The 23236-nt window shown below is 36.8% G+C and overlaps 1 protein-coding gene across 2 annotated transcripts in view; it reads left to right on the forward strand.

Moving 5' to 3' along the window:
• SKAP2 (src kinase associated phosphoprotein 2) overlaps window positions 1–23236 on the forward strand; it is a 142455-nt gene that overhangs the window by 82422 nt on the left and 36797 nt on the right. For both annotated transcript variants that reach the window (XM_067562024.1, XM_067562023.1), the window contains exons 5-9: window positions 2169–2246; window positions 3958–4041; window positions 13038–13162; window positions 14073–14136; window positions 14700–14810. In XM_067562024.1, the coding sequence (XP_067418125.1) occupies window positions 2169–2246; window positions 3958–4041; window positions 13038–13162; window positions 14073–14136; window positions 14700–14810 (462 nt within the window). The remainder of the gene's footprint in view (window positions 1–2168; window positions 2247–3957; window positions 4042–13037; window positions 13163–14072; window positions 14137–14699; window positions 14811–23236) is intronic.

Here is a 23236-nt window from a genome sequence, read left to right on the forward strand (position 1 = left end):
AAGAAGCAAAAATAGTTAATTGGTTTGAAAGATTAGGTTTTTCCCTTCCCCCATCTTTGTTGATGCAGAGTTTGGACTAGTGTATAACAAGCCTTACAGGAGGAGGTAAAGCTGGAAGTGCTGCACACTGATGCCTCCCAATGACCAATTTACAGCAGCACACTAAGGCTGTTTCTGAAGTCTTCTTCCCCATCTTTTCCCAGACAGAGATTTGCATTATGAAATGGATAATTTTTCAGTATAGCTGTGATTGCGTTAAGGTGTATCTGCCCAATAGCTATAGATCTTTAGCCAGAAGCCATTTGTGTGCTTTCATCAATTAATAACCAGGTATTTTATTATAAAAATTAGATCAGCTTCTTAAATAATGAATTCCCCATGTTCCAAATAGTTGAATGTCCTGTGTTAAATTCCCAAATGCAGTTCTTATGGACACATGCTTTCATGCATGTAGCACATAACTCTTTTGTTTTTAACGTGTTAGTCATAAATTCCACAGGAGTTGAAATAATAATAGTCTTAACATACAATATTTAGAAATAAAAAAGGTAATAGTATAATACTGAATGTCAAAACACAATTTTGTAGTAGTTGGAATTTTAATACACTTTTGTACATTGTGTGTTACTTAACCATATATTTTGTTTTTACTGTTTGAAAGTTTTGCATTTCTCAGGGGAGTTTATTTCCCTTTTTGGTACATTTCTTTTGTAGCCTTCAGTTATTTGTTTGCTCTTGTTCTTGCTAACATTTTTATTGCCCTATCGCAAATACATTTTGTTAACAAAACTACTGCCCAAAGATGAATAGGTATGTGTAGAATCCTGTTTTACGTGACCACCCAAAGGCTCAGCAGGCAGTGATTACCTAACAGAGATAGTGTTTAGCTCAAGGTCAGACAATTTGGTTCCCAGATGGGATATTTCACAATGGTTAACAAAGTAGTGTTCTGATGGTGATCATTAGTGTGTTTTTCACTGTATTACTAACCAGGTTCTGTATACAATTTTGATAAAAAATGGCTTCCATGTAAATTTGCTGCCTACCTACAGTGACTCTATTATGAATATTTAATGATAAGTAGTAGAAAAACTACATTTTGATGCTCAAATATATTAAGCCCCGCTCCCTCTCTCCCCGGAATAGCTGTTGTACTTGTGGAAAAACTGGACATTTGTATATATGAATGATCAGACACATCTAAAGCTGTATTTCTGCTCTTTATATTTTATATTAATATTTTAGAATTTAAAAAATTGATTCCACATTTCTGAAGATTTGAAATTAATTTGTTAAATAAGATCTTCAGCCTCTAGCTTTCCAGTTTAATCTAGAGTATTAAAATCTCACACTTCTAGCTGTGAGCTAACAATAGAGGGGGGGAAAAGCACAAATATAACTGAATACATTGGTCATTTTACAGAGAATAACAATGCCCATAAAAGAGAAGGAGCTAGGGCAACTTGTGAACAGTGTGTTTGTTTTGTCTGTCCAATATCCCCAAGTACTGTCTATTTGTGAAACAGTGCTTTCCTAATGTAGTACAAATTATACATTATCTGTCAATAACAGGACATCGCTTTTTATCATCCCTTCATCTGGTTCCTTTCTTTCTAAACAGCATAGCATGTGTGTGCACGCTTTGTAGACTGTTGCAGTAGATTTTTGTTAGGCACTTGGAGATTATGATGGCCAAAAATTAAATTCTGCATTTAATCACAGTTAATAATTGTATCTAAGGTATTTAAGGACCTTTGCTTCTATACAAGCATTTGAAAACACTCATTTTACTAAACAGCTCACTGTAAACAGTGTATTTTAAAATGCAAACCAACATCCTCTAGATTAACATAACTTGTTGAATTTTTATCTTGTCTCGAAAGCAGATACAGATTTCCCTTCCCACCCCCCATCTTGGGGACTTGAGGGGCTGGTTCACAGCTATAATTTCCCTGTCACTGCACTGGCATAGCAATGCAACCAACAGCTTTGTCATTATACTTGAGACTGTTTAGCTAAAATGATCTGGAATGGTAGTGAATAAAATTCTATTCTTCTAATAGCTACTTAGCACCACCAGTGTAAAATCAGCCAGCTCTTATAAATATAGATAGACTAACGTTTAGCTTGAAAAATAGTGGTTTATAACACTTTTTTCTTTCTTTCAGGGAACCAGTTTCCTCCTATTGCTGCTCAGGACCTTCAATTTGTTCTCAAGGCTGGATACCTTGAAAAACGCAGAAAAGGTAAAGTAAACTGGCTTTATTAAAATGTTGAGTTTACTTTTATATATTCATCTGTGTGTGTGTGTGTGTGTACACGCTAGATTACACGGAGAAGGTTGAAATAAGGCAATAAATATTGAGTTCTCATAACACCTCTCACAGTTTGGGACACTTTGCGCCTGTATTCCCCTTCTGTGTTCCCTTGAGGACATCCGCTCTAGGCTTCCAGCTCCTCAGCCATCATCTCTCTTGGGCAGAGACATGTGTGTCTCTCCCTCCTGACCGAGGTTTTTTCAAGCTACACATTCTCCTGCCTATGCTATGTTATCCCCAGAAAGCCAACTGGCCTAAACAGCCGGTGGCTGTACTTTACTTTCTCCTTGGAGGCCATAAAGAGTGTAATTGCCCACGGTTATATTACCACACAGCCCTTTCCATGCAAACACATTTACTCTTAAGGTGAAAGTATTACAGAGAACACATTAAAAACAATAGAAGAACCTAGACACATCCTAAAAACCTTACTAGAGGTCACCTCAATTGCAGCCTGAGGCTCTGGTAGATGTCAGTCCTTCAAAACCGACAAAGGGGTTTTTCCATGGTTACAAGTACATAACTGTTTCAGATTCAGAACTAGGATGACCACAAAGCATTCAGCCTTTCCTTTATACAGCTTGGACCTTTGCTTTTGGCCTCATATAACAGGTAATCAGCAGACAAAGACCCAAGCTGTATAAAGGAAAGGCTCAATGCTTTACGGTCATCCTAGTTCTGAATCTGACAGAGTTATGTACTTGTAACCATGGAGAAACCCTTTGTTGATTTGAAAGACTGAGGGCATAACTTCATAAGGTTGGGTTTTTGTATAATCAGAGATGAGGAATTTGCATTCACCTCCCCCTGGATGTTATCCAAGAAAACCACATACCACGTTTTGTTCCAAAAATCCATTCTTGTCCGGCACATGGTTCAATATCGTCCTTTGAACCCCCAGGTCTCACATTTTCCCCTGAGTGGTTACATACAATCCCAGCCCATGATAATACATAAACCATTCATTTAATATAATGGATCCCAAATATACTCAAAATGAATTCAATAAGGACTCCCAAGGACATGACAGGAAATAGACATATCTGTCACAACACCACTAACTAAAAGAGGAAACTTCAAATAGTTTGTATTGTGACGTACAAGAAAAAAATCATGGTTCGTTATTGACTGAGGAACCCTGTGATGAGTCAGAGAGTTTCTAGTGTGACACAATTCAGACCTGCGAGTATTTTTGAAGAAAACATTAAGAATGTATGTAACAATGCATATGTTAACTTCATATTTCAGTGAGCATCAAGATTTATTGTCCTTCAAGAAGGCAAATATTGAGCTTAGCTTTGGTTCACTCTATTTACCTTGATTGAATAAATCCTTATATATTTACATTAATACCTGCTTAATGCTGTTTCAACTCTAGAAGGAATTTATAAAGTTGTTCATAGTTTCTGCATATTTAATAGCACACAAGACTGTGTCCTGTTTTACTGTTTATCTGTCTTCAAGTTCTCTTTTGTTCTCTTTTTTTTTTTTTTTTAACTCCAAGTTTTCCTTTCGATTGCATACAACTCCATCTTTTCCTTTTCTTCCCATTGAAAGGAAATACACATTGTATATATATATATTTGTGTTAAATGTATGCAATAAAAGCAATCTAACCTAAATTGTATATTAATTGCAGACCACAGTTTTCTTGGCTTTGAATGGCAAAAGCGTTGGTGTGCTCTCAGTAGAACAATCTTCTATTATTATGGAAGTGATAAAGGTATGAGTAACTCTGATAAAGTATTAAAATGTTCTCTTTCTTTTAATATATGGAAAAAGAAGAAAGCTTTAGGAGGGGAGGAGGCGATGAAGCTAAGTCCATCTTGAGATAGCAAATTAATCTTTTACAAGAATAATTAGCTTTGCGTATTGAAAGCATTGTACAAATATTAACCCTCTCAACAGCTATAAGTGGCATGTGCATTTTTTCTCAGATGGGAAAACTGAAGCAGAAAGGTTAAGTTACTTGTGAGGCTACATTATGAACCAGTAACAGAGATAGGATTAGATCTCATAGTTGTCTGGTTTCTAGTCTTATTCTCAGTTCATTAAACCACAATGCTTTTTAACCCAAATGGTTGTCCAATTTTTTTTAAAAACAAAACAAAAAAATAGAAATAATTGTTTTTTCTCAAGTGTGGTTTCACTCTGAAAAATTATTCTCTAAAAACGGCATTTTGGGGTTCCATGTTTCTGTCTCAAATATTCCATATCAAGCTTGTTGAGTACACAAGTAGCACAATGTCTTATCTAGGGATACATAGAGCATGGGGTTGCATTTGCTAATAGCCATTGATGGACCTATCCTTCATGAATTTATCTAATTCTTTTTTGAATCCAGTTACACATCCCCAGCAATGAGTTCCATAGGTAGACTGTGTGTTGTGTGAAGCAGTACTTTTATTTCTTTTATTTTAAATCTGTTGCCTATTAATTTTGTTGGGTCTGATAATTCATTTGTGATTTTGACCTCTTTTTTTTCCTATAGTTCAAGTCTTTTTAATCTCTCCTCATATGGAAGGTTCCCCATCTTTGTATTTTTTCCAATTCTAAAGTATCTGGTACTGAAATTAGGCTTATTGGCCTGTAAGTGCCAGGATCGCCTCTGAAGCCTTTTTTAAAAATGGTGTACATTAGTTATCTGCCAATCACCTGCTACAGAGGCTGATTTAAGCAATAGGTTACATACCACAGTTAGTAGTTCTGCAATTTCAAGTATGAGTTCCTTCAGAACACCATCTTGTCCTGGTGACTTAATACAGTTCAGTTTATCAATTTGTTCCAAAACTATCTATATTTGACACCTCCCTTTGTGACAGATCCTCAGATTTGTCACCTAAAAAAATGGCTCAGGTGTGGGAATCTCCCTTGAATCCTCTACAGTGAAGACTAATGCAAAAAATTCATTTGGCTTCTCCACGATGGCCTTGTCTTTCTTAAGTGCTCCTTTACTACCTCCATCCAGTTGCCCCATTGATTGTTTGGCAGGTTTCCTGCCTCTCATGTACTTAAAAATATTTTTGCTGTGTGTTTTTGTGTCTTTTCTAGTTGCTCTTCAATATTTTTTTGGCCTGCCTAATTAAACTTTAACACTTGATTTGTCAGAATTTATGTTCCTTTCTATTTTCCTGAGTAGGATTTGACTTCCAGATTTTAAAGGATGTCTTTTTGTCTCTAACTACTTCTTTTACTCTGTTTAGCCATGGTGACATTTTTTAGTCCTCATACTGGTTTTTGCTTTGGTTCTTTGTTTTTTGGGTTTTTTTGTTTTTGTTTTTTTTGTTTTTTTGTTTTTTTTTATGGGTGGGAGCGGGAAATGTACATATTTATTTATATAATATAACTAGTTTGAGCCTCTATTCTGGAATTTTTTGAAAGTTTGCATGCAGAATTTCAGGCTTTCCCCTAACTTTCTGAAGTTAAATGCTACTGTGGCAGGTTTCCTTGGCATTATTCCCTTTACAAGGATGTTAAAATTAATTACATTATGGCTGCTATTACTGAACAGTTCAGCTATACTCACCTCTTGGACCAGTTCCTGTGCTCCACTTAGGACTAAATCAAGAATTGCCTTTCCCCAAGAAGTAGTCATTAATGGGTCTAGAAATTTTATCTCTGCATCCTGTCCTGAGGTGACATGTTCCCAGGCAACATGGAGATAGTTGAAATCCACATTATTACTGGGTTTTCTATTTTTATATCCTCTTTTATCTTCATGAACATTTTACAATTACTGTCAACATCCTGGTCAGGTGGTCGGTAGTATATTCCTACTGTTACACTCCTATTATTCAAGCATGGAAGTAACCATAGAGATTCTGTGGTTCTGTTGGAGTAGCCTGGTAGCGTCGGTCTTATTCAAAGTGTTGCATTCCTCAACTGTGCTGATCCATCTCATCCCTTCTCTCTCTTTTGTTTTAAAATAGAGACCTAGGGGTCTTGTCTTATCTCTGTGCCCACAGGATTTACATGTGCAATTTTCTGCTTGTTACAATCTCCTCTTCCTACTCTGACTATGATGTTTTCCTTGTTTCCAGATAATTTAAATGTATCTGTTAAATGTTCCCTTATTTCCTTTGCTGCTTCCTTTGGAATTCTCAGAGAGATCCTCTGTTTCTGAAGTTTGATCATTCTTAAAATATTTTTGGATGTCCTGTTGTGATCCTGGCTTGTTTATTTTATTATTTCTAATTCCCCTAGAAAATGGTCTTGGGTTTGTTTGGTTTTGTGTCTGTCTGTCTGTCCTCCCTGACTGCTTATTGTGAGCTGAATATATCATTTAATAGATTAGTAACATCAGCCTTTTTTGTCTAGATGTTTATTCAGCCAATGCTGTATATTCATGTCCTCTGCTCAAAACAATAAGCACCATATCTAGTGTTTGGATGATTTCCTCTAGCTACAGTATTATATTTAGGTCATAAATAACACTGTCTAAATAGTTCATTGCAAGCTATTGCTAACTAAAGTAGATAGGGCAAGAACACACCACAACTATGTAATGACCACTAGCAAACCCATGCTCTTCCTATTTTATCAGCTGGATGCACGTGAGTTTGAGATTGGTTTAACAAATATACACATGAGAACACGTGTTCACTTACAACTTGATCAAATATTTCTTCTTTCTTAAAAACTCATGGGATATAATTTTGTCTTTACCTATATGTTTGCAGTTCCTGTTGATTTTAATAGGAGGTTTGCATGCAGAACCAAGCACACAATTCAGCTCCAGTTCTCATAGATTTACGTGTTTGTATAGCACCTAGTACAATAGGATCCTGATTGGGACCTCTAGACTCACTATAATATACTTAAATAGTAATAATTAAACTTTTGAAGTCCAAAAGAACTTGAAAGGGAAGAAAATATGAATTAAGCAGAATGTAAAACAGTGACTCAGATTCTCTGGTCCAGCAGAGCTGTGTTCTGTGCAGAACCAGAGGTAAGGGAAGGTGATTTTACATCACTGTTGCCCTCCCTCATCAGCAACCAGTGTAACTTGGAGCAGTTGTAAACTTGTTCTATGTCTGTGCCCAGGTACTCTAGCCCTGAGAAACCATTCCAGCAGATGAGGTCATCAAGGTCATCATGCTGCCTTTAAAGGGAGCATAGTGGGCCAAGCATCTGGCCCAATAACCTCCTACTCATCACTTCAATCTGTAAAAAGTAAATTGGAATCCTGAATAGTATCTCTTAGACGTTTGAATCCATGGGGATTTCACTCTGTTTTCTTGAAGGTGAAATTTAAGGCAACATAAATTTAAGACGATATAAATGATGCTTGGTTTAATCTGGCCCAGATTTTTAAAAGTACTCCGCAGTTCCCATTTTTATCAATGAGCTCTTTCAAAAATCTGGCCATAAAAGTACAGTAGTTCCAGTTTCCATCAAATGATTGTGCACTATATACAAACAACAGATCTATTTTTAAGTGCCACAGACATGATTTGATAACTAAGTTTTCTATCAACATTTTCATGATTCTGTTAATTCTGTTTGGGGTTGTGTTTTGTTTTTGGCTTTTTTAGGGGCAGGGACATTTTAAAAAGACATTTGTAACCAGGCAGTCGAATTTTTGCTCTTGCTCTTGGCACTTTTTGTCATTAAAAAATGGCTAAATACTTTTTCAATGTTGTAAAATAAATGTATTCTTGCACAAACGTCTTGAAAGGACTGTTCCAAAATTTGCATTTTTAAACCATTTGGGAGGTTCTAACAATTTAATATTTAGCAAGCATGTTTGCTGCATATGTGAGACCTACTTTTATATGAAACTTGTGTAGGATATTGGAAAGAATCACAAAGACCTGGGGGAACCTTAATCTCAGAACTAAGAAAGAGCTAAATATAGTCTAACAGTATGGGCTTGTCTATATGGTGGCACACTACAGTGATGTGATTTCTAAAAAGCACTAATGTGCTCTGTGTAGACCATTCTGGTGCACTAGATTAAAGCATACTAGGGAATATTTTGTGTACATCAGCAGGGTGTACATGGACAAATTAATGCACAACATGCTAGTTCACTTTTGAAATTACACCCCCCTAATGCACATTAACCCACAGTGTAGACAAGACCTATGTTATAGAAACAGTTAATAGTTTACTAGATCAAAATGCATTTTGTAACTGAGACATAGATGACATTTTCAGTATTAGTGTGCTTGCCAAAATACTCATTGACCTAACATATCATAAAACTATCATCATAATATCTTAGAACTGCTCCAGTCTCTAGGGTAAATAATATGCTTACCTAGATACAAGTAAATACCGCATGCATCTGTTATTCATAACCGTTACAACCTCTCATATAAAAATACTGTACATACTTTATCATTATCTGAAATCCCACTCTGTCTTCTTCTCCTTCTGCTTTGCTATATGAACTCCCTTCTCCACAGTCCTAGCTCTCTCCATACGTCAGGATTTGTGGAATGCAGCAGCCTTCCTTTTCACATGTTTTAAGAAGTATGGCCACATAATCTTCATCCTCAAATTGGCAGCCCAATCATTCCAAGATCTAGTTCAAGGTGTACCCTTCTTTATTTCAAAACTCTTCATGGATGCAGTTGCCCAAAGCTTTCTCAAAACCTTGTCTTTCTTGCTTCCCTCAGGATTCCCTTTGCCAGTCTAACACTTGTGTCACCTTCATCCCATCACAATATTTCACCACTCTAGAATGCTTTTCTCCATTTGACAGACTCTCAAATTTCATTAAAAAACATATCTATCTTTTCCTGCGTATACATCCCAAATAAGAAGTTTCTCTCATACTCTACTATTGATCTTCGTAAAATATTTTTGATATAGTTTATATCAAAGCTGTCATACAAAATAAATAGCTGGGGCCTGATTCTCATTGCTTTATACTAGTGTAGCTCTGTGGAGCAAAAATTCTCCTTGGGGACCCAGAGTTTTCTCTCTCTTTTGACATGCACCTGAGAGAGGGAATAGGAGCAATATAAAGCGGCATTCTGAAATGAGCATTCAGACAATAATATGTTAGCAAGACGATACTAGAACAACTTTGGCTTGATGCTTTTCATGTCCCTCTGTAGGAGCATTATCAGAATTACACTGTTGCAGTGGTGTGGCACATACTGTAACAACCCAAGGTTTTCCTGTTATCAGATTTCAAGTCTACAGTCAGGAGAATGAGAGCCCATGAGGCTGCTACCCTTACATTGAAAATTGTATTCTGTTCATAGTTCTTTTCCCCGGCCACTCCATCACTTTTACACTGTGATCTTGCAAAATCTCTGATTTGAGTTGGAGATGCAGGAATCAGAAAATGAAATCCTCCTGGTTCTCATGGAATTTAGCTGAATAATGCAGAATTACTCTTAGGAGACAGAAGAATCCATGCATGCCTAAAATATGCCAACACTAAAAATGTAAGAAATTAACTTCCAAATTCAAGTAAAAATCTTCAAGTCTGAGCTATTTTAATTAAAATGGTAACAATCATTTAATTTTTCATCACAATAGAGCTCGAAGTATCCAGAAATATATTTTTATTGTAAACAGATAACTGCATGAATGCCTCGGTAAAACACAAAAAAGAAATTTGCTCAGTGAGGGCCTGATCCTCCAAAGACTTATGTGCAGGTTTAATTTACACACTGCAAAGCCCATCAAAGGCAATGAGAGGCTTTCCAGTGACTTCACTGGGCTTTAAATCAGGGCCTCTGAGCAGTCCTATTGTCTTGAGTGTGACTGCTTACTGTGCATAGAGTTAAGTATGTGTGTAAGTTTTTACAGGATCAGGGCCTAAGTTGGGAGCCCTTTATTGCCCATGTGACCAGGAAGTGAAAACTGCAATATTATAGCTAGTCTATTTTGTAAAGTTGATTGGAAGAATTTAACAGTGAGGGAATATATTTTCTTGCTGATGCACACAAGTAATTATCATTAGCACTGGTGTTGTGTGTGTTGAGAGATAAACCAAAGATAATATGAACAATAAAACAACCCAAGATAATATGAATAGCATATGCTGTGCTTTCATATATTGCAGACTGTATTGCATTCTTTATATTCTAATTGTATTGTTCTTTGAAAGAACTTGTACAGGTATAGAGATCATTCTAGATCAACTCTGCAAAACTGTATTACCATATAAAGGGGTCATCAGTACGACAGAGAATTTCTCACAAATATTCCAAGATACTAAGTTTGAATAACTTACCTCATTTTTATCTTGACAAAATGGTTTTACCTTTTGAACCTGGTATTTGTTTATTCCATCTGCGTACAGCTGTCTTTCTGGGTTTTGATAAACCTCCAGCACAGAGAGTGAGAAATTAATGTATTCTGCTTCATCTGCTCCCTGAGGTCATAAGTGAATGAACAATAAAATTTCTAGACTGAAATGAATTTCATTGAAAAGGGACTTGGTTAGCCTGTTGCAAGTTGTTATTTCTCATATCTGCCTCAATATCATAATATATAATTCCCTGAGTCTTGCTCATGTGGTATGTTTGTGGTGAGGATGGAGGAGTGAACAAGCTTAAATATTAATACTGTATAACAGTAGTTAATGTAGACATAGTAAAACTTATTGGAGGAACTGAATAGGAAGAGGAGGCAGACAACAGTTTTATGCTCATAATTCATTTGTGCAAATTTGTTGTTCACTGTTTATGAAAACTGAAAACTCACCCTATTTTAGTGGGGCAACACAAATAGACTTGGGGCTTTGTGCGTGTGGGGCTGCCAGTAGAGTAGTTTTGTGGTGACTGTCTGTGTGCTCCTGGCATGCCATGGCAGTGTCACCACACTGACTCTACATAAAGGGGTATATGGATGGGTCAAGAAAGGTACCACAGGATTTGTATTTACTTGGAACTCACTGCATAAGGAACATAAAGGGTCTTTGCCCATGTGACAAGACTGTGCTGCATCCCTCTGATTTGTCCCCAGGTTGGCAAAGATGATAGGCTTTCACCATCAAGCAATTCCCTTTGCATCTCACCCCCCAAAATCCAGTACCAGGCAGGGCATGGTAGCATTTCCTCCAAGTAAGATCCAGTTGCTTGGGCTTTGTGCAGGTGAAATGAATTTCGCTGTCTGAGGGCAGGTCTACATTGCCGGCAAAATTCGGCAGCAGTCAATGGGAGTTACGCAAGCTACTCTGTGTAGCTTGTGTAACTCCCATCGACTTTGTAACTTCCCTGTAGTGTGGAGTCTCCACTGTGCTGCGCCGATGGGAAATGTGTTCCCGTTGACACAGTGCTACACTTTTTTTGGAGGTGGTTTTAATAGATCGACTTCCAGATCGATTGAGCATGTCTTCACTGCTGTTCAATCGATCTGGAAAAATTGATCTGATGACGGTGAATTTGCTGCCATCAGTGTGTACATAGCCTGAGAAGTGGAGAATAGATGAACTTTTCTACAAGTTTTTTAGGTATGCAACAACTGTGTGGAAGGTCATAGTCTCATAAGCCTTCCCTACACTAGGAAACATATTCCTTTCTGACAACAGGTGTCAGCAATGGATATACAGATGTTTCCGAAGAGATGCTGAAAATCATTTGTCCTTGGCCATGCTTGCAGCTAAGCCATGTTCAGCATTGGTTTAAGTGCACCCATTACTAATGCTCATCAGCAATTAATATTTTTCTAGTGTAGAAAAGGTCTTAGTAAGAGCTACTTTAATTATTTAGCTCTCATGTGCATACTAGCTATGGGCAAAGTATGGCTGATGAAGATCTATAGTGCAGACTTCAGTCATCTTTACCTCGACTATAGTAGTATGGTATATGGAGTTTATGGATCTCAACATTATTGTTGTTACTTATTAATGTTTTGTTTGTTCTGAATATTAAGCAAAATAAATGGGACACTTTCCACATAGAAAGAAGGCTCAGGCCCTAGCCTGAAGAGTGTACAGTCTCTAAAAGAAAACAGAGGTATCTTGATCCAAACATTTTCTGTGTGTAAATTTGGGCCTTTTTTAAGCAATGTCTCACTTTCAAAATATCTGTCTGTAGTCAGCCCCTTTTAAACAAGAACCTTGAGAATTGATAAAATTGTGATCTGGAATTGTCTGTGATATAAACACATGGCGCAAAGTGGGTTCAATCCTCTTCTTGGCTAGTAATTCAATAGTTATAGTGTTAGGTGGAGAATACTTTTAGAACACATTGCAGGTATTGAATGAACTTCTAAATTGGTTCAAGAGTTTGCCCAAAGAAGGTACATCTGGAAGAGGATTCAGTTAGGAAGAGAGGCTTTTACAGTTGTTTAAAAGTGAATTTGAAGCTTACTGTTTGAGGAAAGATGGTGGCAAGTTTAGCAAGGGGCTCAGCAAGTTCTGAGCTAGACAGCTTTTGCCATTTGTCTACTGAACCTGAAAGAGAGACTGATAAATGGCAAGCTTGTCATGCAAGTTCCAAGTTCCAGTTCTTAGCTTTCCCTAGATACCAGTGTCATAGCATGCACTTCTTACTAAATAGGACCACCATCTGCAAACATTTCCCTGTGGGATTCCTTAGGCATCCTACATAAAAATGTATGTTGGTTTATACCTTCTTTTAAAACAAAGCTTTATCTCCAAAAGGATCACCTAATTCTTTTGCTAAAAATTACCGTCTTCATTGTAATATTCATGAAAAAGAAAACAAAATCTGAATAAATGATAATCTGCTGGACTGCTTACATACACTGCAGTGATTGAAGTTCTAACTTTGTTTTTATCTCCAACAGACAAACAACAGAAAGGTGAATTTGCTATAGATGGCTACACCGTCAGAATGAATAATACTCTTCGGAAGGATGGAAAGAAAGATTGCTGTTTTGAAATCTCGGCTCCCGATAAACGCATTTATCAGGTTGGACTTCTTATGTCGTCTTGAAATTAAATTGATAAAACCGTTACAATTCCAGTTATGGAGACATTAACATTTCAGTAAAACAGCTCTCCCTGACATGTTAATGAAAAAAGGAACTCTGGCTTGCTTACACTGTACATTCATATAATAGGAAATACATTTTTTTAAAATTCAGATTAAGTTCAAATACTATCTTTTTGAATAAGAACAACCAAATCCATCACTTTTATCTATTGGTCATTTCAGTGTTAGCATTATATCTATAATATCTATATATAATAGGTCTGATTTTTTTTGGATGAATTATATAATAAAAAAATGGAGTTATCAAAGAGAGAGTATCTGAGCTAAATACATATTGTATTGCTTAGGGCTTTGGGAGGAACATCAAGGTAGAAGGACATATCTGCTATGCAATTCAAAGATCTATCAGCTAGGCATCAATATCGAATGTAAGTTTAATAAGTTTTAAATATCTGAGATTGCAGTTGAAAGCCAGTTAATTAAGTTGTCAGGTAGTGTGTTGGAATCTGACAAGAACATTTTTAAGAAAACTATATCCAGCAGTCTAAAGAAATTCATGGGTGTCTTCTAATTGTCAAGGGCAAATTTTGTTCATCAGTTCTGGCTTTGACATTGATGAAGAGAAGCAGCTTTTTTCTGCACAGCTGCCAGCTGCTGATCAGAGTTTCAAATCCATCATCCCCTGCTTCAATTACGTAAATTTGTCAAAATTAACTGTACATTATAAGAAGCATCCTTGCAAGAAAAGTACCAGAAGACATGAAGAGAATTACTAATGGTTCCTTGACGAAGTGACAAGAATGCTACATTTCCTTCCATTACTAATGTGGTGTTGGTTGTATTTATATTACCATTATAACTAGTATTAATATTATGCTTTTTGTAGTTTACAGCAGCTACTCCCAAAGAAGCAGAGGAATGGGTACAGGAAATCAAATTTGTATTACAAGGTAAGTCAATCAGTGAAATGATATCCTTTGTTTTTAAATAATATTTATTATGAATAGTAATAACTTTATTTACTAACAGATGTACTATATGTGCATAATACAGTATAACCTTTTTTTAAATCCAGGCTTCAGACAGCATGTGCTGTCTCTCAGCTACGTTGTGCTGCTTTAATTACTTCCTTTTTTTCCAGGACTCTGTTTTTCCAAATATGTTATATGTCTTAAAACTCTTTGTAGGCAGGACTATACCTATACCTCTTGGAGAATCTGATGAACATATAACATTTTAAATGGTACCTAGAAGATGAGCACAATTTAACTTAAACATCAGCTGAAGAAAATTAAAGTAATCTTAAAGATCTTTTACGAGATCTGAAAACCAAAGTAGTTAATATATTTTTCTTCTACAAGGACCCATATAAGTAATTCCATTGTCAATAGCACTTGTTCTTAAGATTCAGTAAAATTCCTCTTAAAATAGTGTTCTATATGTTGCACAAACATCCATTTAGACTTTTCTTCTTTTCTCATAAATGCTAACTTTCTAAACTGCTATTAAACAGACTTGGGATCTAATATCATTCCTGAGGAGGAAGAATATGATGACGTTGATCAAGTTACTCCACCAGTCAGCACTGCACCAATAGATGATGACATTTACGAAGAACTTCCAGGTATTTCTGATATTTTATGTGACTAGAGAAATCTGATGTGTTTTGAGAGAAGCTCTTCTCCTCAGTTTTTGGTCTGGTAACTGTGAGGGAGCGACAGTGAGTGGCTAAAATATTCTGATTAATATAGAAGCCCTAATGTTCTGAATTGTACTGTTCTACTATAGTAATGAAAAAAAATATTCCCTTAACCAAGTCTAAGTGAAGACACTTCAAGTCTTGGTGAGTCGAGACATCAAAATCAGATAAATAGTAAAAATATTCTTGTGGGAATTTAGGCTCATTAGCATTGTCTCTGCTACATCATTTTTTAATTAAAAAATTGACTTTCCTTACAGCTTTTCTACCAACTTACCCATCATTTTTTCTTTATTCATTTTGGCATTTCCATAAACAGAGGTTCTCCATGCACTCCATATGCCATCAGCTTTTGTCTAATATATAATCTCATAATCCCTGCAACAGTGCAATGTGTTGGGTTAGAGAGGTGTGTGATAAACTGTAAATAAAGGCACTGGGAAGCTTGACTTTGTTTGTTCATATCATCCAGCATGTATCTGATTATACAGTGATTTCTTACTTTGGTTTTTCAGACATGGTCAAACGTTTACTCCTCTTGATAATCAAATGTAAATCTCATAAAATTTTCTCTTGGCAATAGGCCTTGGAGTTTATTACAGCCAATAAAATAGCAGGAAGACATGTATTTATTCTTGTGTATGTTTTAGTAAGCTGTCTGAAAATGAGATATTCAATTGCTATGTGTAAAAATGACATTTTAAAGCAAAAAATGACCCCCCCCCCAAAAAAAAGCCATAATGCGAGTCAGAATTCTGTTTCTTCTGCTGTTCAGAAAACTCTGCTTTCTTATGAAATTAAGTGTTAATAGAATTTCAATGAACTGTAAGAGCAGATAATTCTGGAAGTTGATAAGAATATTTATTGTCCACTTGTGGAAATGTAGGAGGACTTCTGCATGTTTAGAAAGGATCTAGAGATGGCCTACTGGGGTAGCTGAGAGGACATAATTTTCCATATATGTGACAAGAAATTAAACTGCAGAGTTCATCACAGGGATAGATCCTCTGCTTATTTTGGAGTGTATCTGTGAGCACTGAATGACCTACAATGGGTTTAAAGTCCAAAGCCACAAGGTCAAAAACATCAATGTATTTGGGCCTAGTCCTACCATGTGCTGGGTGCCACTTGCACTGTGCTTTGGGTATTCAGCACCTTGCAGGAGAGAGTCCTATATGTTTGCTTATGCCTTTTATAAATGTATTTTTCCTGTAAAATGTGGAACTATTAAAGTAAACCTCACTAAAGGGTAACTTCATTTCATGGGTTCATGGGACTCTTTCAACCAATAAGCAGAGCTGCAGTAATAATGGACATAGCTTGAATGAATGAAACTGGAAAGTGTGTTGAGAGCCATGAGTTATCAAATTTATGTTCACTTTAATAAAAGTTTTGTATTCAGTTTATTGCTAGCTTGCATCCTGGTGGCCCTGGGAGTATTCAAAAATATTTTAACATTCATATCATTTTTACATAGGTTTTTCCAACAATTTTTGTCTCCTAAATGTGGCAGACATGACTAAAAAGCAGCAGAACAGCAGTAAAATGGAAAGGAAGAATGGTCTTTTGGTTAGTAGCCTGGGATTTAGGATATGTGTGTTCGGTTTTCAACTCAGCCATACATTTCTTCTGTGATCCTGGGCACTTTATACTTCATTTCCCAATCTAGGGATCTCAATACTTCCCTTTCTCCGTCTGGTTTATTTAAATTATAAGCTCTTCAGGTCAGGGATTGTCTCTTACTATATGCTTGAACAGTGCCCAGCACAATAGGACCATGAGTTTGGTTGTGGCCTCTAGGTATTACCCAAATACAAATAATAAATGACAAAAACTGTCTGCACTAATTATGGAATAAGTTAATGACTTACGTGTGTTTTCCTCATAAGTATTCTGTAGTATCCAAGTTATGCTGTGCTGTGTGAGGCTTTTTCACATCAAATCCTGTGACTCTATTTCAGCTAGATTGGGAGTTATGTCCAAGTAACCAGCTATCTATTTTTATTCCCTCATGTCCCACCGGTCTTGTCAATTATATTATATTTGGCCATCAAAAGGTATAAAGTCACATGTTCAGTAGTTACTTTTACATTTTTTTAATACATTTAATATGAGGTATCACAATTTATTTCTATGGTAGGAAGTGTACTTGTTCAAAAAAGCTGTTTCTTTGTAGGAATTTAAAACTAAATGCTGTAACACTCCTGACTAGTGCTACCCTTCACTCTTGAATTCTTCACATAGACAGTATGTATGGATGAATTGAACAGTACATTTTTCTGAATATCTTGAGTACAGGAGCTATTCAGCCACCTGAATATTGCCTATTTGGTTGTTGTATAGTTATTCACAAAAAACAGAGCTAGGAGAACATAATCTGTGCTTCCGTAGCTCTGCCTAGTTTGCCATCATTGACTGGATGTTCTGAGTTCCACCTAGCTAACTGGGTACTTCCCATTTCTTGTACTGAGCATCTTCATATAGTCTAGAAGGCAGAAGGGGGAGTAAAGATGAAACCTCTCATGGAACTTGCTTGGATGCTCAGAGTAAAACTCAATGATCGCCATCTGTCCTAATCATGGAGAGCAGAGAAGGATTCTTTAACTTTTCGTCTGATCTAAACAATAGAGAAGAATGCTTTCTACACTTCCAAAAGATGCACTAAGAAGGAAGGGGTAGAATAAATTATCCCAGACCCCCTTGCCAAATCAGGAAGTGGGGAGAGAAAAAGAACTACATCTTCCTTTAGGAGCCCTTCACCACAACATCCTCCTGGACTGCCCTGGATTCTGCCTTTCCACCCACCCCCAGGGACTTTCAAATGTTGATATTTCACTAGGACACACAGCTTATCGTGACTTATTGCTTAATCAAGAAGTGGCAATTCATGTGCCAAATTCACTAATGAATTCTGGTATTTCTGTGGCATTCAGAGGTTTTTGAAATGATTAAACAGTTGGCGTGCAATTTTGACCAAAGCACATTGAAGCCATTTCATAATACAGTTCATTTTTTTCAGGAGTGGACTTGAGTGAAGGCTGTATTTAAAGCTACCACCTTGTCCAAAGACAATATTATGGGAATATTTTAGTATAGCTTTGAAATTTGGGAATTCAGTACTTCAAAAAACTGCAGCAGAAATCAGTTGAATAGCTTCAAACCAGTAACCAGAATGGTAACAGTCTATTCGCCTGTTGAAGATTTAGTTTTCAGTGGAATTCAATTTGTAATGTTTGCTGTCAGGTGGTGTGGGCAGATAGGAGGGATACAAAAGATACTAGAAGAGATACTAATCTCTTGATCTATTAACCCACTTTCTTCTTACTTTAATAGCATATATGAATTCATATTTACCCCAGGGGCATCATTTTTCTAGCTCACTTTAGTTAAGAGTATGTTTAACAAATACTGTGATTTTTCTCAGGTAGAGTCAAGATCATAGCTGCTGCCAAAGACATGCTAACTTACAGACCTTCCCTGCAGGATTCAGCAGGAAAAGATAACTTTTGCTGCCTTCAGCAAGCTAAGCTAAGCTAGTTTGCCTATAGAGAACAATTAAAGGAAAACTCAGTTTAAAAAAAGCCCAGAAGTTGTCAATGAAATTCTTTGCTTAAGTAAAGCAATTAATAGTCTGATAAATTAATCAATTCTCTGTATTTGATATGACAAATATGTATTGGAACCTGCAACTGAATTGGAGCCTTAAACTTAGCACAAACCTGAAAAAAAACCACTTCAGGAATGAATATTACATACAATAAACCTGTGCATCCTAATGTACCAGGATTCCCAAGATCTTTGGATCAATGGAATTCTAAATGCTGAGGAAAGAGTTGGGTTATTTGAGGCAGGCCATGTTTTCAGGTTCCCAACCTGGAGAGCAGTGAAGGAAATGTTTTTCAGTTTTAAAGGGGTTCTGAGAATCTAACCCACCCTCTGGCATATGATCAAACTTGATTATACTGAAGTTCTGTTATTGGGCTTTTTCAAAATAGTTTCTTTTCTTCTATGCTGCCTCCATACATGGAACAGCTTCAGGGTACACAGGAGATGAAGAGCTGCCCTAACAGGATAGCCATGGTTTCCCTGACATAAGGAGAAATCCCTAAGTGGTATAAAGATGGCATAGCTGGCCCTATGCCATCCATTACCAGCCCACACACCAAGCCCAAGGGCTCTTCATGAGCAGGCCGGAAGTTGGGGGTTGGGGACTGAGCTGGAGCACGCTGTTTCAGACGTCTCCAGCCAACAGCACAGTCCCATGGAGAACTATTCCAACCTGTATAATTCAGAGGATGTCTTAAGCTGCTCTAAGTTACTTTTGGGGTTGATTCAGTGCATGGCTGGGCCATGGATCAAGGGGAAAGGAAAGTTTGCCTTTCTCTCTCACCCCCAATCTGAGTCCTTTGCCAAGCACAACTGGTTACACCTAGGATTCTGGCCAATAATTCTATTTTTTGTATTGTAGGTGAGACTTTAACCACGGTTTGTAGCCAGGGTAAAGTTTTGAGCAGGATTAGAAGTGTCTCTAAGTTTTGTACAGCTTGGAGAACGTTTCAGGTACTTTAAGATATGTAATTTTTTGGTTGTTTTTTGCTCCTGCCTTCGATTGATATAGGCAAATTGTTTCTATATAATTATGTCTTTAGTTATATTTTTGTTGATGTGTTTAGGTGCTTCAATCTGACAAACACTTAAAAAGAGATACAAAGTACCAAACACTACTACAATAATAATAGTAAGAGAGTAAGTAATGTTGAATCTGTCCATTCCTTTTAGTCATTACTTGAAGCATCTGAGAATACATAAAAAGTTGACACTCCCAGTTATCCTGCCTAGGAGAGTAGCAAAGCTTGATACCCTCCTGCTGCAATCTTTTTTGGATGTAGAACTGTTTAGGACTCAGAGAAGTAAATGAGCTTTGCTGATGCAGTGAAAAGCAATTGTAAATTGCCTATTGATAGTGAGAGAATAGTAAAATATATTTTGTTTGAAATGTATGAAAGTCTTATTTAGAAATCCATCTTTTGCTAGAACTACATAAATCTGGTGTCCGACTTGCCTGTGGTGTATATCAGAGGGCATAGGACAATGCATTTGTTAACATGTGAATGCGCTTGAATCCCAAATGTTGTCAGAGCTGAGAGTCTCTCTCTCAATTTGTTGGTGACGCTTTCTATTTTGCGGCAATTTTTTCATCTGTTTTTTTTTTAGTTTAACCTTTCCAGATGTGCTTCCTGAGGGTATTTTCCAGCAATTATTGAATACTTGTGGGTATGCAAGAGTCATATATGAAGATGACTTTGAATTTAAAGCCCATGAATTCAGGAAAAAGTTAAGAGCTTTCTTTGTCTGGGTCTTATCCTTTCTTCTTGGCAAGGCCCTGGGCTAGATTCTTAACTATCAACTATCAACTGCCATCTGAGGATGACTCCTTTTCTTTCTATTTACCTTGGTGGTAGGTGGTGAGCATTAATGGATCTTCTCTCCCTTCTTCCCATCTGGTTGAGAGGAGAGAGAGGACCCAGCAGCTAAAATACCAGTGGGTCTTTTGGAAAGTATACTGATTCTCTCCTGCTTCTTGCTAGGTGATGTGCTTCTTACCAGCAGACCCTGTGATCCATCGTGTGCCCCTGGGGTTCTCTTGTATTGAAAATACTCCCAGTAAGCATTACTTTGATTCAAACTGCTCTTTCTGCCAGAAGTATGCCCCAAAGTGAGCAATAACTGGCGTTTGGTATTGGTGGCAATGTCATAAATGTTGTGACATTTGGAGTTTGAGTATATGAAAAGCCCCTCTTCAACATCTGGTCTTACATTATTTGTCTGTCCACAGGTTCTATGACTTACCTGCATCCCAAAACAGTGTGTTTTGTGTATAGTGGTATGCTGCAGAAACAATAAACTACATTGCATACACACGGCTTGTGATACCTAGCACAGCCTTTGCCTACCAAACTTTGTTTTTAAGTTAATGTGTAACATCAAGATCATAGGCACATGTCCAGTCTAGTAACACTCTCTGCCCATGTCCCCACTTGCTATGACTCATTTGCACTCCAAACCATAGCAGTGGCTCTCCTGTTACTTCTTGATGGAAACTCCATACAGCTAAATTGAATTGTCTTTTTATTACTTTTTCAGTGCTTTTGTAAAGCTCTGTTTTTATCTTAATCTGGATATGAATGCTTTTAACTTTTATTAGTTCCAAATCTGAATTTTTCCTCAGTTTCAAATTTTGGGACTAATAAGTCAGGAGGATTGGTATCTTGAACCTAACATGGTTAGTTTCTAACTCAACAGTAAATGAGCTACATGCACTGTTGAGCAAGAGTATATTTCTCCCTTCCACTGACTCACATGCAAAACTTGCTTTGGCTTTAAGTTCCATGCATAAAAAATAGTGGTGCATGGCCTGAACTTCTGAACAACTGCTATACCAAGTCATGTAAGTTCATGAAGGAAGGAGAATATATGTTGTATACATAGCGGTGATCAATTTGATAAAGGCTGGATTTTATGCCAGTATTTCAGAGTAATAATAAAAATTAAAAAACCCAGTGTAGAGCAAAATCTCCATTATCTGTTGGCATTTTCAAGCTTGTTTTCTTAAAATTTGAAGATTTAGGCTTGCATATCAAAAAGGAAGCTATTTTGTCATGTAATTTGATGCTTAAGAAAATCTTTTCAAAAACAAATTAACAAGCATCTCATTCACACAAATTCACTTTTTATTGAAATAAGGTATTTTATTTCCAGCATTGATCAATCATTCTTTTTACTACTTCCTCTGCACCTACATTAAACCACTTTTGACACTATTGATTTGTAAAACCAATATGATATGAACACTATGTGACAGAAGTTGTTTGTTATTAAGAGATAGAATCCCATCTCAGAGGAGCTTGTCATCCTGGAGAGACAAAATCACACAAAGTAATTTTACTTGTATCATAGCTTTTTCACTGTTGACTACATTTTTGACAGTTGGTTTCATGTTAAATATTAACAACACTTTGTTTATGCATGAACATCTTCAGTGGGTTATGGACCTAAAGTTCCCTCTTATGAAAGCAAAGCAAGTGTGTGGTTTTTTTTTTTTTTGTATCACTGTCCATATCTAATTAAGAAGCAATGCAATAATTCTAAAACAAAGCACTGCAAATAAGTATCTCAATAAGAGGGACATTTTATTAATCCTAAAAAATAAGAAATTGTTTTAGGTCAGTAGGTCATGTTATGAGGACTATTTTATATATATATATGTTTATGAAAGTAAAGATTCTGGATCCACTCTATGGGCTTGGGTATCACTGTGATGAGCATGGTATAAATATCTAGCTAAATCTGAGTCTTTATTTTTTGAATTTCTGATTTAAGGAGTGCAAGATACGATTACATAACATAACTGTTAATGCCACTGGATACTGTTGTTGAGAAAGAACACATTCCTATAGCTCTTTTGGTGCTTTGGGATATCTTTGTTCAGCCTTTCTGGCTTCCGTAAGGTGAGCATTAAAGGGATGCAGCTGACACATCTGGGTGCTCAAATAAGAACCAGCAGGATGGGCCACAAAGTCCATTTTACCCACCCTGATACTATAGATAGAAATTCCTCTCTACAGATTTTCCCAACCCTGATAAATCATCAGCATAAATCCCCCAACAGAAATTCCACCCCCAATGAACTTCTTATCACCATAGACACTGTCACCCGTACCAGCCTTCTCCTACCCTTCCCCCCGCCACACACAGTCTCTCTCTCTCTCTCTCTCTCTCTGAAGGAATTAAGTCAAGCAAAACATAATCAATAAGCAGGAGCCTTTCATCCAATTATATCTATCCATCTTAAATATAATTGAAATGTATAGCTCATCCGTCCCTTTTAAACTCTTACATTTAAGGGGTTAGTGAGTAAAAAGGCATAATGTCAGATTGATTTTAATGGGGGTGAAAGAAGTCAAATCTACCAAAACAAAGCCAGTACTCATGAGTCTCTCACGCCCACCTGGCTCCATCCATTTTAGAATATTATTCCTCATCTGTCCTCTTGAGCCCTCACCCCCCTTTTTTTTTTTTTAAAGACAGTGAGCAAAGAAATTATAAACAAAACCTAAGTTTCAAACAGTGTAATGTATATGGAGATCCATCCTCCATTCATGGAGCTCACCCTCCCAAAATTCAGAGAATAACTCTCCTCTCCCCCAAAATCCAGGATAAAGGGATCCAATCCTAGAATGTTCAAAACAAAACAAAAACCACATAATGAGGAAACTGATTATGACATGACACCAAGGCTGAAATATCTCATGGTCAGTTCAATAGATAGATGACTGTTCTTCTGTATCAGC

Source organism: Emydura macquarii, unplaced genomic scaffold (genome assembly GCF_026122565.2).
Source record: "Emydura macquarii macquarii isolate MOO-44397 ecotype Brisbane River unplaced genomic scaffold, CSIRO-AGI_Emac_v2 contig_2422, whole genome shotgun sequence".
Lineage (NCBI taxonomy): Eukaryota > Metazoa > Chordata > Testudines > Chelidae > Emydura > Emydura macquarii.